Raw genomic sequence first — 17,645 nt, forward strand, 5'->3', positions numbered from 1 at the left:
CATGATGAAGGCGTCGACGGCGTGAAGGCCACGGTGCGTTACAGAGCAGGCAGCCTTGCCACCCGCTGAGCCCAGACGCTGCCACGCAAGCAGGAGAAGGTGGGACCTGGCCCATGAAGCACCTGCGCCCACCTACGCGGTAAGGAACGGCACAGGGAGGGAGGAAAACTCACCCCGGGGGACTCCTGAGCCCCCCAGCGCTGGGGTTAGGAGGGTGCGGGACTTCTCTCGCTTTACGCAGCTGATCCAAGGCTCTCGGTGCTGGTGGAGATTTAATTTATGGTCATTTAACGAAAGAGTGAGCAGGGCTGGCAATCAGTTGACAAATGAGTGTGACCCGCGGCTGCTTTCTTCGAACGAAGCCCCCAAAGCCCCGTCTCAGCCCCACGGAGCAGAGGCAGCCGCCCGGCCCCAGCGCTTGCACCAGTTGCCCCAAAGATGGGGGGGAAAAAACTCACCCTGGCTCCGGCCGGGGCATGGCCACTGTGACAAAGAGCCCGTCCTGCTCCCAGCCCCATCTACGAGGATGAGGAGGGGACTGGAGCATCTCTCCTACGAGGAGAGGCTGAGGGAGCTGGGCTTGTTCAGCCTGGAGAAGAGAAGGCTGCGAGGGGACCTTAGAAATGCCTCTAAATATCTGCAGGGTGGGTGTCAGGAGGACGGGGCCAGACTCTTTGCAGTGGTGCCCAGTGACAGGACAAGGGGCAACGGGCACAAACTGAAGCAGAGGAAGCTCCAGCTGAACCCGAGGAAGAACTTCTTCCCTCTGAGGGTGACGGAGCCCTGGCCCAGGCTGCCCAGGGAGGCTGTGGAGTCTCCTTCTCTGGAGATATTCCAGCCCTGCCTGGCCGCGGTGCTGTGCCCCCTGCTCTGGGTGACCCTGCTTGGGCAGGGGGTTGGGCTGGGTGACCCACAGAGGTCCCTTCCAACCCCGGCCATCCTGTGATTCTGTGTCCAACCCCACCGAACGCAAAAAGGCAGGGGAAAGAGGAGAAAAACGACGCGGCGTTAAAAATCCGGTCAGCGCCGGGAGATCCCCGCAGCAGGACCGCGGGCCGGGCTCCCTGTGCGTACCTGAGCGCATCCGACGGCTTCCACGTGACGCAGCGCCTCGGCCCTCGGTGTTTTCTTGACAGGGAAAGCGCTGCCTCGGGTGGACTATACATACAAAGGTAATTTTAATTAATTTATTTATTTCTTTACACATAACTGAAAGTGATGTTACAGTACATAAGTTATTTACAACTGTGCAGTAATGTGTTGCAAAATAAATTATCTAGAAGGCAGCAAAAGTACATTGTTAATGTATATAAAAACTGTACAGCATTTATGGGATACAATTTTTCTTTATATGAGTATTGGCTCTGTAGTGTTTTCAAGTTATGTTCTCAGAAAGAGAAACGAAATGCCCAAGATTAAAGGAAAAAAAATATATAAACCACATGGATTTTACTCCATTAAAAACACAGTTGGCAAAGTCCTTTCTCTGCGTCGCCGTCTCCCCGCCCACCGCTGGCCGTGCCGCCCCGGCGCACGGTGCGCAGGCGGCTCCTCCGCTCTCCCGCAACGGCGGCGAGCGGCTGCTGCGGGGCTCCGCGGGCGCACCCCGCCTCCGTCCACACCTTCAGAGCCGCGTCCGCCCAACTTGGACGCTGTCTTTTTGTTTCTAATTGTTTTTTTTGTTGTTGTTGTTTGTGGTTTTTGTTTTTTTGTTTTTTTTTAGACATACCCAGGATGGAACGAGAAACTCAAAACACCCCCCCCTCCCCCCAAAGGTTTCCTACTGCAGCTTCTCCAGAGGAGATCCGCGACCGGTGGAAAACAGAGAGCTGGAAATCACGGTGTTCACAAGTACATGAATCACGCGGCTGCTGGCCCCGCTCAGCAGCTCCTGCAACCCGCAAGCGGTGTCCTTGGCCTCCTCCCTCCACGCCTCCGCCAGTCTCTCGGCCGGTGAGTGCTCGCTGCCCGCGCAGACCGGCTGCCTCCCTGCCGCGGCAGCCGGTTGGAAAGGAGATGCGCCCCGGCCCGCTGCCCGGCGGAGCCGCCGTCAGTCCGGAAGCGAGGGACGCGTTGTGAAGAAAGTGCAATTATTTTTCTTATTGTTTTGTTTTCTGCCGATAGCTGCTTCCTCCTCCTCTGACCAGGGATTCATCAGCAAGCGGTAAGGGTGAATGTGAGCTCGACCGCCCGACCTCGGAGGGCTCCCGTCCTTGCCAGTGTTCAGTGATGTCTCCTGGTTTTGAACTGTCATGCCGGCAAGAGCACAAAGTCATCGTTCACGTCGACCATTGGCACATAGAACGAGGGCACCTCGTTCACGCAGAGGGATTTGTGCCCCGCGGGGTCCAGCTCCTGCACCTTCAGCTGCCACTCCATCCTCTGCACTGCGTTCAGGGCAGCGGCTTCGTGTTGCTGTCGCATGAGCAGGCATGTCTGGAGGAGGAAAAAAAAAAACCAAGCAGAGATGAGGGCAAAGTGGGACAGGGCAGGAAAGGCGCCGGCTGCCCGTCGCGCCCGGCAGAGGCAGGGGACCTGAGGGCAGAGCAGCAAACGGAGCGAGGGACCCCACGCACATCCTCGCAGGAAGGAAACCTCGGGATGTCTGCTGAGCCCAGCTCCAGCAGGAACGGGGGCAAACCCACACAGGCCTTGTAGGGCGGCTTTTGAAGGCTCCTGAGCACTCGGGAGCGCTGACCCCGCCGGTGACGGCCTCGACAGACAGTCCCCATCGGCCCCACCAGTGGCCCACGGCTGCCCGAGAGCAGGGTCCTGCTCCCTTCGTGGGAGCTGCCAACTCCCTCCACGTCACCAGCCGAAAGCACGACCGTCCCCGCTCCCAAGGTGCCGGAGTTCACCCCCCCGAGCTCCGCAGAGCACGCCGCGAAGCGCCGCGCAGGCTCCTGCCACCTTGAAGGTTGCCGTAGGTTTAGAGCTCGCTGCAGCGCGTTGCTGGCGAAGAGCAGGCCCCGGGGGCTTCGCTGACCAAGAAAGCTCCAGACCGTGCGGCATGAAGCAGAGTCAGACAGCGCTAGGCAGAATGTGTCTCCCTTCTCCCCCCTTTTTTGGAACCAGCAGAGGCAACCGCGCTCCCCCGGTCCCCGCCGAGCTCCCAGCTCTCCGCTGCGCCGTGCACGGAAGCGTCCCCGTCACGCAACGCTGCCCAGGTCACCTCGGGACACCGGCTCCCCGATGATTTTTGGAAAGCTCAAAGGCAGCTTCCAGACCGCAGCTGGGAGCCCCCTCGGGGAAACCCTCCCGGCACAAGGCAGCGCAGCCGGTCATGCGCCGCAGCGGCAGCCCCAGCACCGGGGCTCCCGCGCCTCTCACCTTCATCCGATCGTACTTGTCATCCACGTCCTGCAACCAGGAAATGAACTGCCGCGCGTTGAAACGGTCTCTGACCGATTTGTTTTCGTCTCCCTAAGCAAAAGACAGCAGAAGGGAATTAGAAGGGAGATGTTTTTTCACTTTAAGCAGTCACAGGTCTAACAGGCCGTCTTCACACCCCTCTCCGGGCACACGCTCCTCCGCAAGCAGTGCCTGCAGGGAGGGGGAACAGAGCACGCTGCTCCCGGCCGCTCCTGCAGCCCTTTGCCAGAGCTTCAGCCTCGGAGAGACGCACGCACGCGCTCGCTCGCCCTTTCGCTTGCTTTGTGGAGAACCCCTCCGTGGCAGCCCGCCACAGCACCCGCACCTCTCCGTCTGCTTCATCTCACGCCCAGGGCGGTAACGTCTTCGCTGCAGAAGCACAGGCACTTGGCCGGGAAACGCCGAGGGATCAATCGAAGCTCCCGGATCGATACGCCAGGTCGCTAACGAACGCCAGGACCCCGTCCCTGCACAGGATCCCTCCCGCAATGCAGCAGCGCGCTTCCAGAGCAGCGTGCTGGCGGCATGGCTGGGGACCACCGCGCCCCACGGCCGCAGCGACCGGACGCGATTCCCCCTTCTCCGGCGCAGAACGACGTGAAATGGAAGGAAGGAACGAACATTTCTTGCGGGCTGTGAGACGCAGCCCGGCTCTTTCAAAGCCACTATTCAGACACAAATCAATTTAACGGCTCTCTCCCCTTCCTTCAACAGGAAAAGATATCCCGGAGCGCAGTGAAAGAAACCTTTCAAGTGGTGCAGATGCTTCTGATCAAGCAGAAGGGCAGCGGGTGCTGAGGCTCGCTGATGGATGTGAGTCATCTCTGCTGCTAATGAGACACGACGCTCCCTGCACCCCCGTGTGCCTGGATGTGTTTCCTTCCCCGGCACGCACGTGGAGCACCCCAGAACACGCCACACCAGAAACGGAGTCAGATGAGGCAACGTGGGGACGTGCTGGGGAGGGCTCCCACGGGACGCCCTGCATCTCCGCGGTGGGCGACAGGCACCTGAGCAGGGGCAGCATCAGTAACGCCTGCCTGCGCCCCTCCCTCCGTCCAGCAAAGCACCGTCTCCCTCGGGGTCTCGCACAGCACCTCCGAGCCACTTCACCGCCACGACAGGCACTGACCTGATTTTCTAGAGGCATGTTATAGACCTCGGAGTCCAGCAGCATGGTGCAGGCACTGAAGGGCACAGCCTGGTTGGCAATAGTCCTCGCTGCCCGGCAATGAACTCTCAAAATCTCCTGCTCACAGGAGACAATGAGCTTCTCCTGAGGAAGAGCAAACGGAACGGTCAGCGTGGCAGCCTCGGTCTCCCCGGCGGAGGAAATCGGGGACCTCTTCCCCAGCAGGAATCTCCCCAGAGCGCTCCCTTACCCGCTCTATGCTGTGCTGGAGCCGCAGCTTCCCCCGGACGGCTTCCTGCTGCTTGAAGAGCTCCTTCAGAGGCTCCGCGAGCGACGGCGGCGGGGCGATCTGCGGGCGCACGACAGCGGAGGGTTAGAGCCGCGCTGCGGGGTGCCCGGCCCGCAGGGAATGCCTGGTGCCCCGGCCACGAAGCTGAAAGGCACCTTGGCCAAGGGATCGGGGAGGGAGCTGGTGCCACCCCACGGGTGCTGTACGGAGCTCGCCGGAGGAGAAAGTCTATCTCCTCAGCAGGCAGACAGCGAAGGACAACGTCCTGCCGCTGCCCAGACCACAGCGAGGGGTAAGAGGTGTCCAGTGCCGAGGGATGAGCTCAGCCTGCAGAGCCAGAGCCTAAATCACCCCACGTGCTGCAAGGGCAGCGTGCGGAGGGGCCCGAGGACGTCAGACGAAGAGGATGACACCGCTGGAGGAGTACTGCTGGGAGCAGCCCGGTCTGCGCGCTGGGAAGGGTGCCAGGCGCTCCTCGAGCACAGCCCAGGCTGCAGAACCCAAGAGCAGGTGGCTCCGGGTCGGTCTAGGAGGGACCAAGCAGACGCGAACGCCGGCTGCGGCGCTGGGGCAGGCAAAGCGCGCGTTCGCTCACGCAAACAGCGACTCCTGCACGGACTGCGCTGCCGCTCGCTCTGACCGGGCAGCAGAAGTACCCGCAGCCCGGGCGCCTCACGCTGCCTGCAGCGGGGAGCGAAGCCCGACGTGGCCGGTCGTATCGACCCGCCTCCGCCAGGCTGGATCCTGGATTTACTGCCCGCAGCGTGAAGTTTATCGCTGCGTTTCTATTAGCAAGTCCGTTCACGCAGCACAGCGGCGAAACGCAGATCCCGCTGCCAAGGAGCTTGTGCTAGCGGCAAGTCAAGTATCGGCGCTCGGGAAAACGGAGGCAGGAGTTCAGAGCCATCTTTTTCCTATGGTCTTCTAGATTAATTATCTAATTACTATACTGCTTGTAAAAGCAGTTTTGCCTTTCAGCTTCAAATCCAGTGGATTCATCGAAACTTGCTCTAAAGCCCCAACAAGTCTCAGGTTCCTAAGCACAGCCTAAGGTCTTCTCTGCAAAAATACAACATCTCAGAGGACGCATTTACCACGCGGCCATCCACTTACTGAGGCTTGTATCTGTCGTCATGAGCACGTGCCAGAATCAGGCTAAGCTGGGCTTGTTCAGCCTGGAGAAGAGAAGGCTGAGAGGGGACCTTAGAAATGCCTCGAAATATCTGCAGGGTGGGGGTCAGGAGGACGGGGCCAGACTCTTTCCAGTGGTGCCCAGCGACAGGACAAGGGGCAACGGGCACAAACTGAAGCAGAGGAAGCTCCAGCTGAACCCGAGGAAGAACTTCTTCCCTCTGAGGGTGACGGAGCCCTGGCCCAGGCTGCCCAGGGAGGCTGTGGAGTCTCCTTCTCTGGAGATATTCCAGCCCTGCCTGGACGCGGTGCTGTGCAGCCTGCTGTGGGTGACCCTGCTTGGGCAGGGAGTTGGGCTGGGTGACCCACAGAGGGCCCTGCCAACCCCCAACATTCTGTAAAGCCACGGCTGGGGTGCCACCAGCACTGCACGGGTGCTCACGACGCACAGGGGACAATGTGGCCGTGGATGTGGCAGCAAGGGAGGGGACAGTCCCTGATGCTGCGGTTTAAAGAGGGAAGGTGACTCACCACTGGAATATGGAGCTTGCTCAGGGGTTTGCCATCCAACAGGTAGGAGCCCGTGTAGGTGACGTACTCAGCGTAGCACTGCGGAGCTTGGGGAGTAATGTAGCAGAGGATTTTCCGCTTCTCTTCGATCTTTTTCCTGATCTGGAGGTACTCAAAGTAGGGGTTAGACCTGTCGCTGTGGTAAGGTTCAATGTCGTCCAGTTTTATCGCGTCTACGATAGCTGCCAGTGTTTGCTGTATCATCTCCCTCGTCTGCTGGGTGGACGTGTTGATCTGCTGCTGGAGCTGCTGGTTGGAGCGCTGGAACCGGCGCTTGCGCGGGTGCTGAGCCTGGGAATCGTCCTCCTCGGTAATGCGGCCTTTGGCACGCGTGGCGGGCGCAGAAACAGGAGGAAATTCCTTCTCGGAAGAGGCGGCGTTCTGCTTGTTTTGGTTGGCGAGCATCTGAGCCCGGTTCCTGGTAATTCGCTGAGGAATCTCTTCTATTTTGGGTGGTTTGGGAGCTTCTGCTACTGGTTTTTGTACTGGTTCAACGACTTCTGCTTGAGCGTTGCCCGGAGGTGCGTCTGCCTGGGAGGAAGGGACCTGGCTCCCACCGCGTGCCGCGGCACCCTCCTGCGGAACGCTGCCCTCGGCGGTGGCCGCGGGTGGGGGACAGGCCTGGGAGCTGCTCTCCGCCACCCCACCGGCAGAAGACAGGTCTTCGTGCACGGCCTCCACCTCTTTGCTCTCCGCCTGAGCGGACTCGGACGGGGTCTGTTGGAAAATTTGTGCTTCCGAGTCCTCTGCTGCTTTTTCCTCGGCTACGTTCAGCGCTTCCGAGGCGGCTTCTTGTGCAGCCGCTTCTGGTTTCTGCTCCTCTGCTTGTGGCTCCGTCTCCACGGGCAGGGCAGGAGCTGCCTGGCTGGCCGGCGGCTCCTCCGGCTCACCGGACGCTATTACGGACACGCTCGCTTTCATGATCCCAGCGCTCGTTTCTGAAGCTGCTGCTGGGTTTTCTTCTACCACTTCTGCCTCCGTCATCTCCGTCTCTTGAACATCCTTAGGTTGGAGCGGCAGCTCTGGTAGCGAGAAGGGGCCAAGGTCCAAGTCATCTTCTGTATTGGTGAAGGGATCAGGCCACGTTACCGCCTCCTCTGCGTTTGCAGGCGCAGGGTTATTGTTTTCCAAATAGTTGTTTTCTGACGCGCTAACAACTTCTGCCTGAGGTTCTGCTGGCATACAGGGGGGCTCTGGAGGTATCTCAGGTGCTTCTTCTGGAAGAGGCTTGCAGTTGTTGAAGAACGTGTCTAACCTAGTAGGGGACATGTATGGCGCCTGCTCTTCAGTATTTGCTATTTCTCCTGGAACTGCTTCCTCAGCATCTTCCTTGACTTCGTCGAGCCCCGGTTCAGACACCGACAGAGGGTAAGAGATGGGAGAAACGGGGTAGGAAGCGTCCGTGGGAATGAAGGCTACTGGTGTAGGATGAATCGGCTCTAGGGAACAGAGAGGAGGTTTCGGGGACTCGGAAAACCTCTGGGGAGATTTCATCAGGAGCTCTGAGCCCATGGGCCAGCTGACAGAGTGCTCTGCCGGGTTACCCATCAGGCTGGGAGGTATGGCGGCGTCGGCGTTTCTGGAAGGAGGGTTATCCCAGTCTATATTGTTTTGTTCCGGCATACCCGAACTAAAATGGTTTTCTTCAATTGGCGGTAAGTAGGTAGATTCCGGTGGCATAATGGAGGCTGTCGCTTGCTGCTCTTCCGTGGTATCCAAGGGCATGCCGAGGTCGGGGGGAAGAGCACTTTCAACCGAAGGAGCCAACAACTCGTCTCTGTGCGAAGGGGAGGATTTTGCTTGTAAACCAGAAAAGACACTTTCGGGCGACTGGGCGACTCCGCTGACAGCTCCTGGCGCACAGTGCAAAGCTTCTACTTTCGGTGATGAAACCCCATAATCTGGTGAGTAATACCCTGGAGATAAACACTGGAACTTCTCAGCGGGAACAGAAGGAAGGGGAACTTTCTCCTCCATTAAATGCTGCACTGGAGAGTCATAATTTGATGTCGCCGGGACGCTTTGCTGTCTGAAAAATTTATCTCCAACGCTGAACTCTTCTTCGGGTGCTCTTCTGATATCAACCGAGATGGAACGATAAAGGTTCGTGGAGGGTATGGTACGAGTCGGGGTCTGACTCGGATTCTCGGGGAGCCCACTGGAAACATTCGCGTATCTGTCGAAGAAGGATGGAGAACAGGCGTTCATGGACATCGTGGATATAGGCAGCGAGTGCTGCGAGTCCGCGCATTCAAACATCAGGTCCGTGTAGTCTTCGTTGCTGCACGAAGGAGTCCTGGGCGTCTGCATCACCTCCTCATAGCTTGGACAAGAGACGACGGATGCCGGGGTCGGGACTCCCGTCGGCCGGTTCTGATCCGGCCTGGGAGACGCCGGGAGGATCTCCTTCAGCTGAGGACCCGCTATCCAGTCTTTAGAGTCTGTCCCAACAGCGGGCTGTGCCTTGTTTTCCGCTGACAGTATTGGAGTCAGTGGCCCCAGCTCTTTAAGCTTCTTGTCCTTGAGCTGAGTATCCAGCGTTAAGGGCTTCTTTGTTGCCAGATCCAGACTCCTCTTGCGCACGTCTTCCGAGCTTTTCAGCTTGTCCTTTAATTTGGGGTCTCCGGATCTGTGCCTCATTTTCTCCATTTGCTTCATTCTCTCTTTGTGCCTTTTGTGGCGCTCCTCGATTTCCAGGTCTTTCTGGCTCAGCATCCTCTCAAAGCTGGTCATCATCAAATCACCGTCTCCCAGGAGTTTCTCCCTTGGCCTGGCATCTTTCTTGCCGCTGTCTTTGGAAAGGGTTATTTTTTCATTCCCGTTGCTGATTTTTATTGACTCCGATTTGTCCTTCTCTTGGTTCTCCTTGAGCTTCTCCTTCAGTTTGGTCTCGCCGAATTTGAGGTTGTCCTCCTTTGATTTATCTTTAAAGGTGGTAACTTGAGGACTGTCCTTGTCTTTAAGCGTTGACTTTGGCTCGTCTTTGTGATGCTTAAAGAAACCATCTGCGTGTTTATCTCTATGCTTTTCCTTTTCCTCCTTCCATTTTTCCTTGTGTTTATCTCGCTTCTTTTTCTCTTTAACTGTGCTGATAGCGCTGGAACCGTACGCCTTTTCTTTTTCCGCCTTCTTTGACAGCTCTCTTTCAGAATCATTTTTATCTTTCTTTTCAGAAAATAAGTAATCAATGCTTTTCTCCGGTTCCTCATCAGCCTCTGCCTTCATGTTGTAGGAAGAGCTAAAAGCCTCCCCATCCACAGAGAAATCTTTCTCATAATGAGCGGAATCCTTCCTGCTGCTGGAGTCTTTGAATTCTTCCGTTTTTTCCTTCTTCTCTGTCTTCTCCTTCTTTGCTTTTTCTTTCTCGTGACTTTTCTTCGACGAAGATGAGGAATGTCTGTGTCTCTCCTTCTCCTTGAGTCTGTCCTGCAAGCAGGGTAAAGGGAGAGAGTCCTTAAACTTTTCTTCAGCGGCATCAGCAAGAGAGAGGTTAGAAGACTCAAAGAGGCTGGTCAGTCCTGGATCTTGTCCTCTATCTGTGAAGCTGTCAGAAGAGATCTCGCTGATCTTGTCATTGGAGTCATCTCTGTAGTCATTCAGAGCCTCCTCCTCCAATTTCTCCAGCAGGCTCTTCTCCGACTCCCCTCCTTTCGAAGACTTCTTCTCTTTGGAATGCTCTTTATCCGGCTTCTCCTTATGCTTGCTTTTCACCTTGTCGTCATTGGCATGTTTCTTTTCAGCCTTTTCCGGGAGCTTTTGCTTGTTTTTCTTCTCTTGAATGGAATCTATGGACGTTCTGTCTTTCCTGTCCTTGTACTTCTCGGCAGAGTCTTTATCTTTCTTCTCCTTGTGTTTTTCAAAGGAACTCTTCTCCTTCTTCTCTTTTCCCCCTTCCGATGTTCCTTTGTCCTTTTTCTTCTCCTTGGAGTCCTTATCTTTCTGCTTCTCTCCTGAATGCTGCCGGTCGGAGGAGTACTTGCGGTGCTTGTCGGGGTACAGCTCCTTCTCAGCAGCTGCGCCGTCGTCCTTCTCCTGCAGACTGTCCAGCCGATGCATCTCGCTCCCAGCGGAGTCACTGACTTTGAACCCAGTCAAGCTGTAATCATCCCTCTCGTCTTCGCTCTCATCTGTGAAGATGTCTGCAATGCTGTACCAGCTTTTCTCCTTGCCTTTCTTCTCATCCTTTTTCTCAGAGAAGTCCTCTCGATCCGCGGAGAAGTTTTTCTCTTTCTTCTCTTTAACCTGGTCGAAAGAACTCTTCCTTTCTTTCTCTTTGCTGTGCAGGTCTTTGTATTTCTCCTTAGTTTCTTTTTTCTCTTTGAAACTCTTGTCTAGTTCTTTCTCTTTCAGGATTTTCTCGGGAGCCACTTTTTCATTTTTCTCCTTGTCGCCTTCTTTGGATTTTTCCTTGTATTTTTCTGGCTTCGCCTTTTCTTTTTTTTCTTTCTCGGGAGCATCCTTCTTCTCCTTTTCCTTCCCAGAATGGTGCCTCTCCCAACTCTCCAGAGTTTTACCGCTGAATTCGGGGTCAGACTTCTCCTTGAAGAACGTTTCGCAGCTGTATTCTTTAAAGTCATCTCGATAGGGCTCCTCCTGCTTCATTTTGCTATCTTTTCGATCTTTGGAGCCGTCAGAGGAATCCTTCCTGTCTTTGTTGGTTTCACCCGTATCTTTTTCTTTCCTCTCCTTGATACTCTCTGCAGAATCCTTCCTTTTCTTGTCCTTTTCAGGCAAATAGCTAGGAGTAACTTTGTGTCTGTCCGTTTGGTCCTTTTTCTTCTCGGAGCTTTTGTCCACGTAGTCCCTCTCTTTCTTCTTTAGGTTAAAGGTGTCCTTTTCATTACGCTTCTCGTTGTATTCCTTCTTCTCTTTCGTTTTATTTTCCTTTTTCTTGTCTTTAATTTCCTCTTTCACGGGTTCTATGATTAGCTTTGCCACGGTGTCATTTTTAATCTCCCTGAAATCTGTTACGGGAGAATCCCAGCTATCTTCACCTTTGAAATCGAAGGACGAATCGGAAGACAAGTCTGAAAACCACCTCTCTTGCTGATCGTCCGAAAGGCTGAACTTTGTGTCCTCGCTTTCGGGAAATTGGTTTTTGTTATTAAATTCATCAAACCCAGACTCGTCTCTGTAAAGTTTTTCCTTTTTGCATTTTTCTTTCTCTTCCTTGAAGGATTTTTCTTTCTCTAGTTTTGAAACCTTCTCCTCTTTCAGCTCATTCTTCTTTTCAGATTTTGACTGCTTGTCCTTTGACTTCTTCTTCCTCTCCTCCTTGTGTATTCTCGGCTTCTCCTCTTTGGGAGACTTCTCCTTGACAGGTTTCTCTTTTTCTGATTTACTTAATCCTTCTCTGAAGGATTTACTTATGTCTTTACTACCATCTTTGATTTTTCTTAACGATTTCTCCTCTTTCGAGGATTTTCCAGTCTCATCTTTAAACAACCACTCCTTCTCCTCCGCTTTACCTTTGGGGAGCTTTTCCTCCTTCTTACTGTGTTCTCGCTCATGCTTTAACACTTTCAGTTTGTTTTCGACTGGATTTTCTGTCTCTACTATCAAGCCTTTCTCAGGCTTTTGTTTAGAGTCCTCAAACTCAAAAGAAAACGTTTTGATTATTTTAATGTCTTGGCTGATGGGACACTGCCCCTTCTCCTTGTTTTTATGTTTGTGTTTTGTTTTATGCTTTTTAACAACCTTCCCCTCCTTGTCCAGCTTTGGAATTGCTCCATCCACATTGCTATGGAATGAATTCTTTTTCTCAGAAACAGTGTTGTGTGGGGGGTTTTTCTTTTTGTGCTCCTGTTTCTTCCTGACTGGCTTTAGCGACTCTAAGCTCGAGTCCTCGGACGAGTAGTCTGACTCGCTCGTCAGCCTCGTCCTGGTGGAGTCCGATAAGGAACTGACATCTGACCAAGCTGGAGAAGATATGGTTTTCCAATTGTCCGTCCTCCAGTGCTTGGAGTGCTGTTCTGTAAGGTTGGGGTTATGTTTCTGGGATGCTAAACTCCCATGAGAAGAGGTCGATGAGGCAGACAGAGAGTTAAACAAGGAGGATTCCTTTAGCACTAGCCTGGAGTCCTTTACACAGCTAGAGCTCTGAAGAGAGTCTCTGTCATCCTCCTCACTCTCCACGTTTTCACTCTCTGATTCAGAGGAACAAAATTTGTCATTTTTTTTGCCAAACCGAACCTCTTTGCTTTTTGTCTCCTTCTTCCGCTTCTTTTTTACTTTGCTTTTCTCCTTCTGCGTCTTTGTGCTGGCGGGCTCCCGAATCTTGCTGCTGGGCAATATCGAGTGGGTCGAAAGTCGCAGCTTCTCCCCCGTCCCCACAGCAACGCTGGTCTCCTCCTCGTCCGAGCTGTCCGACAGGATGCGGTGGGCAGCTTTCTTTGGTGTAATTGTGTTATTTTTAGTATAAGTTTTCACTTCCATTTTGGGTATGGAAATGAAACTGTTTGCTTTAGTCTCTTTTCTGTAATCCTTTTTCAGCAAATGTTTGTCATCGACTGGCGGGACCCGGTCCTGCTCATCATCCTCATCAAATTCATACTCATCCTTCACCGGGGTGATGGTTTTGGGGGGCTCCTGGGCCTTGGGCTTGTGCTTCAAACCCTTCTCGAACTCTGAGTCTGTGTTATTGCCATCAACAGAGCTGGAGGGAGCGAAGGAAGGGGCATCCTCCTCCTCTGACGTCTCTGCAGAGAGAGAAGAACAACGCGTTAAGGGCTGCGAGGGGCTTCGGGGAGGGAACATCCTCAGTTTGCTGCAGACGTGAACGCTGCGAACAGCCCTGCCGCCCCTTTACCTCACCCAGCCTCTGCTAAGTTTGTAGCTGAAAGCTCGAAACACCAGGCTGGGAGCTCCAGACCTGCATGGGGTGCTCCTCAAAACAACATCCAGGGTTTTACCAAAATAAAAACATTTTAACAGGGTTATGACTGCAAACAGCCGAAACCAGGACACGCAGCCACAACGGTGGCACCCGTGGGGCAGGCTCTAGCCGGGCGCTCTGCTGAGGGACAGCCCGGGAGCACAACCTGCAACGTCAGCACCGGTACGACCCAGCATCATGCTCGGGTCTGTGGGGGAATACACAACGTGCACGCAAACCTCCTCCTCCCTACGTATAAGCTGCAATATTACCCACATTTCAAAGGTAAGACAGCCATTTACCTGCAGTTGGCTTCCAATCCTACATCTCGACTGCACCAGGCAAGTGATCTCAACGTAGGCTTCCAGGGCAAACAGCTAGAGCTCCCGGAGCTAAAGGCTGGTAGTTATGTTGTCTGAATTTGGGTTACAGCTACAGACGGACTCCTGACCGTGGCAGCAGCGTGCAGATATTCTGACAAGAGTCTAACTTCACTGTCCTCTTAACGACTCTGTATTAACAGACAGCTGCAGGCCGCAAACATCAATCCCACGTTCACATAAAGGTCAATCTCACCTGTTGAGCTCTCTTCGCTAGAGGGGTACGTGGTCTTTCCCAGGAGCAGATTCACCATGGTGGGAGAATTAGCGACTTTTAAAGGCGTCTCGCCCTTCCTGTTGCTTTGATGAGGATTCCCTCCATAATGTAACAACAATTTCACCACCTGAAAACAGAAATGGAGACTTGAAGATGCTCACGATGTTTCGATTCCAGGCTTTTTGTATACATTTCATACACGACTAGAAGGGTGGTGTCCCCAGGCAGTTTGTTCTTAGGACACGCCTTACGGTACTAACAGTCGACAGTAAGAAAGGTGACAAAAAAACCAGCAACATGAACCAGCTTGGGCAGGAAAGCAGGCAGGAGAACAAGACACAACGCCACGCTCGCTCCCCCTGACTCCAGAAGATGAATGAACGATCTCTCCGCACAGGGAAACACCACGTAAAGCACTTAACAGCACCGGGGCAGGGAAATTCTTGCCCTCTACTTGGCGATCAGCAGCAAATGACAGTAAAATAACCAGAATCTCTGTATTACACAGTCGGCTGCTTGAAGCACAAGGAAAACCAAAAGTCATTAAAAACACAGTTATGAACTCCAGCAAAAACCAACCTTGAAGTGCCCATTATTCGCTGCATCGTGCAGCGGGGTGTCGTCATCCAACCCCTTCGTGTTGACTTCGGCGCCCGCAGCGAGCAACTGCTTTGCAACGTCGTAGTATCCCCGGTTGCATGCCTCATGCAACGCCGTCCAGCCTGCAAGCAAAGGGACGCTCAGAACATGGACACCACCTTCACCGAGCACGTCAGAGACAGTGAAAAGTAACCTCCATCCACGGACGCTGGAGATGACGGCGTGTCTAGGGGTCCGCGGGCTCTGGTGGCCAAGAAGATGGCCTCGTTTGCCCAGCTCCCCACGGCACGGCAGGAAGAAACCTGCAGCTCTGCCTTGCTGCTCCAACCAAGCGGTAGTAAAAGCAATCCCGCTTTTCCCTCTGGTCACGCCATGTGCTACAGGCAGATCATCTGCCAGAACAGACACAGCCCCAGGAAACGGAAAGGCAAAGCTTTGGGTAGGAAATTAAGAGAATTGCTGATGTCGTGCGGAAGGCAGGTCTCCAATCTTTTCCCCTTCCAACTCCTCTGTAAGGGAAACGCTGCTGCCCAGATCAGCACCGAGCCCTGAACTGCAGACAGCGCCCTGCGACATCCCCCACGCAGAGCTCACAAATATTTTGTGTGCTCTCCGAAGCAAGCAGCCGCGTCGCCGCAGAACAGGCCCCCGGCTCGGGGAGAAACCAAACAGCAGGTCTCCACAGTAACAGCGGCTCCAGTTCTCAAACAAACCTCCGAAGCACACAGAATGAAATATTTTATCATGTTCAGACAGACTATTTTTAAGCAGAAACTGTTTTGTGCACAGCTCCTTCGGTATTTTGCTGATAGCGTCGTGGGAGCTCATTCTGTTGCCTTCACTTGGAGCACTGAAAAGGGGCACCTGCGACCAGAATTAATCACAGCTGATACTTCAGTCCAGCACTGGTATTAATCATACAGGTGGAGGAACGTGCATATCTATTTATAGCCCCAAAATCGTGTGAAGAGAACAGGAAAGAGCAAAGTCAAAGTCAAGCTCTGAAGAAAGGCTGCCTGATGCTAACCCAGCCCGGGCGCCGGTACGGCTGCACATCGCCTCACGGCTGCCTTCTCCCCGCAGCACTCGGGGCTGCTCCCCTCCCAGAACGGGCTGCGGCCACAGCCCCGCACCCAGGCTCCTCTCCCCATTTCGCCCCCAGAAGCAGGAGCTTCGCAGCCCTGCTGAGGAGGAGGAGGAGGAGAGGGAGGTGGTGCTGAGCTGCGGCTCAGGGTGGTCAGTGTCTCCCTGGCTGGTGCAGCTGGGAGCTGACCTTGCCCTTCACTCTCGTGCTGCTCCCCGTCAGCGGCACCCCCACGCTCAGCACTCAAAACCAAAACCCAGCAAGCTGTAGGCATCATCTGGAGCCATGACTCTACAAACCCACTCTCTTCAGTATTTTCGTGCACATCATTTCTGATATTTTAAGTAAAAAAAGAGCTAAAACAGCCCAGCTCCCTTTGCAAATGCCCCTCCAGACCTCCATGACAGCACCCATGTGGAAGGGCACAAGCGAACGGAGCAGAGGGTCCCAGTCCCAGTTTCAGAGGGTCCCAGTCCCAGTTTCAGAGCGTGGAGCCAGGGCAGCCCCAGGATCACTACGGATCGAGCCCAGCATCCCCTCCCCGAGCGGGAGCACGCTCAGAGCAGACAGGACAGCCCGGGAACGCAGCTCCCCAACTCCAGCAAGGGAACTGATGCTTTTCAGGGATTTCTTGTTTTGACGAATCTGTAGGAGTATTTTTTTCCTTTTAAAAGGACAGCAAGACTTTTTCTCCCCTAAAGGGCAAAATCATTATTTTTGGTTAATTCCCTCTTTACAAGTAGCAAACCCACGTTATAAAGAAACTGCTTTCTCTGGTGGGAGCTCTTGGAGGTGGAACACGCAAGCAGGTGGGAAAAGCTTCGGCTCCGTGGGCTGCCCCGCCAGTAGTGCCAGCGGGCTGGTTACCTGCAAAGTCCTTCACATTGACATCTGCACCCTCGATAATGAGCTCCTTGATGCGCCGGGCGTCTCCTCGGATGGCAGCTCGATGCAGCCGAGTCTCTCCTCGCTCGTTTCTCTTATTTACTTTATCTTTGGTTTTGGAGGCAGAGTTAGGAGTTCCCTTCTGACAAACTGTAGACTGAGAGGGATGCTTTGGTGTTGTGTCAACTGCGTGGAGGAGAAACAGAGTCAGGAACGGCGATTCCACGGAAGCCCGAAGCCCTAAGAGGGAGCTCTTGCAACACGTTTCACCTCGCCTCTCCCCGAACGCTCCCCACAAGAGGCAACCCAAGCTCTGCAGCCGATGTGCAGACAGAGGAAAGCCTGCGTGTGCGTAACGCAGATATGAATCACCGGCTGCCAAAGCCCGCCGAGAGAACTGCAGTCCTTGCAAAGGCTGCAGGCAGCCCCGTGATTTAGGAGCAGACAATGCAGCTCCTCACCCTAAAACCTCATTTCCTCAGGGAAGCGGCCCTTTACCGAGCACATGTGAGGTCTGGCAGCCTTGGGAGGAGACTGAAAGCTCTGAAGACTACACAGCTTTTCGCCTTTTTTTTTTTCCCCCAAGTAACAGCAACATAAGCAGCTAGACTGGTGTTAAGAACAACAAAATACGTGGCTAAAAGCTGCAACGCTTGTGTGTAGGATGCAGATGTGCGCACACAGATAGCACAGTGCCTCTAAAAACCCTGGGGGGTCATGTATGCAACCGATAAAAATTACTAAAATACAAAATCCGTGGTAAACACGTTCCAGCTGCTCCGCAGCTCAAGTTACAGTTGCACTGGTTACACATCTCATCCCTCTCCATGAGAAGAAACATTAAAAAACCCGCAGCGTTTCACTTGATTCACAACGCTCCTTTACTGCTCCAGCCCAGGACGCCAGCGGAAAACGCGCAGCTCTGCCACGGAGGCGGCTCCCGTCGAACCCAAGCTCTAGCCAGGCGGCCAGGGCAGGCTCGGTGGTGGCCTGGATCCGGCCACGTGCCAGCCCCGGCAGCAGCCCATGCCCGGAGTCAGGGCAGAGCCCCGCGGGAGCAGGTGTCCCGCTGCCCCACTCCAGCACCACGCTTCCATACGAGGCTGGAGAA

The 17,645-nt window shown here is 54.3% G+C and overlaps 1 protein-coding gene across 1 annotated transcript in view; it reads right to left on the reverse strand.

The window, feature by feature from the left end:
* Positions 1-1,176: 1,176 nt before the first annotated feature.
* ANKRD11 (ankyrin repeat domain containing 11) overlaps positions 1,177-17,645 on the reverse strand; it is a 166,969-nt gene continuing 150,500 nt past the window's right edge. Inside the window, exons 6-13 of the mRNA XM_075433948.1 lie at positions 16,517-16,720; positions 14,545-14,687; positions 13,945-14,092; positions 6,456-13,192; positions 4,755-4,853; positions 4,505-4,648; positions 3,331-3,423; positions 1,177-2,436 (exon numbers count right to left, since the gene is read on the reverse strand). Of these exons, the coding sequence (XP_075290063.1) occupies positions 2,251-2,436; positions 3,331-3,423; positions 4,505-4,648; positions 4,755-4,853; positions 6,456-13,192; positions 13,945-14,092; positions 14,545-14,687; positions 16,517-16,720 (7,754 nt within the window). The 3' untranslated portion in view covers positions 1,177-2,250. The remainder of the gene's footprint in view (positions 2,437-3,330; positions 3,424-4,504; positions 4,649-4,754; positions 4,854-6,455; positions 13,193-13,944; positions 14,093-14,544; positions 14,688-16,516; positions 16,721-17,645) is intronic.

This window comes from Opisthocomus hoazin, chromosome 12 (assembly GCF_030867145.1).
Source record: "Opisthocomus hoazin isolate bOpiHoa1 chromosome 12, bOpiHoa1.hap1, whole genome shotgun sequence".
NCBI lineage: Eukaryota > Metazoa > Chordata > Aves > Opisthocomiformes > Opisthocomidae > Opisthocomus > Opisthocomus hoazin.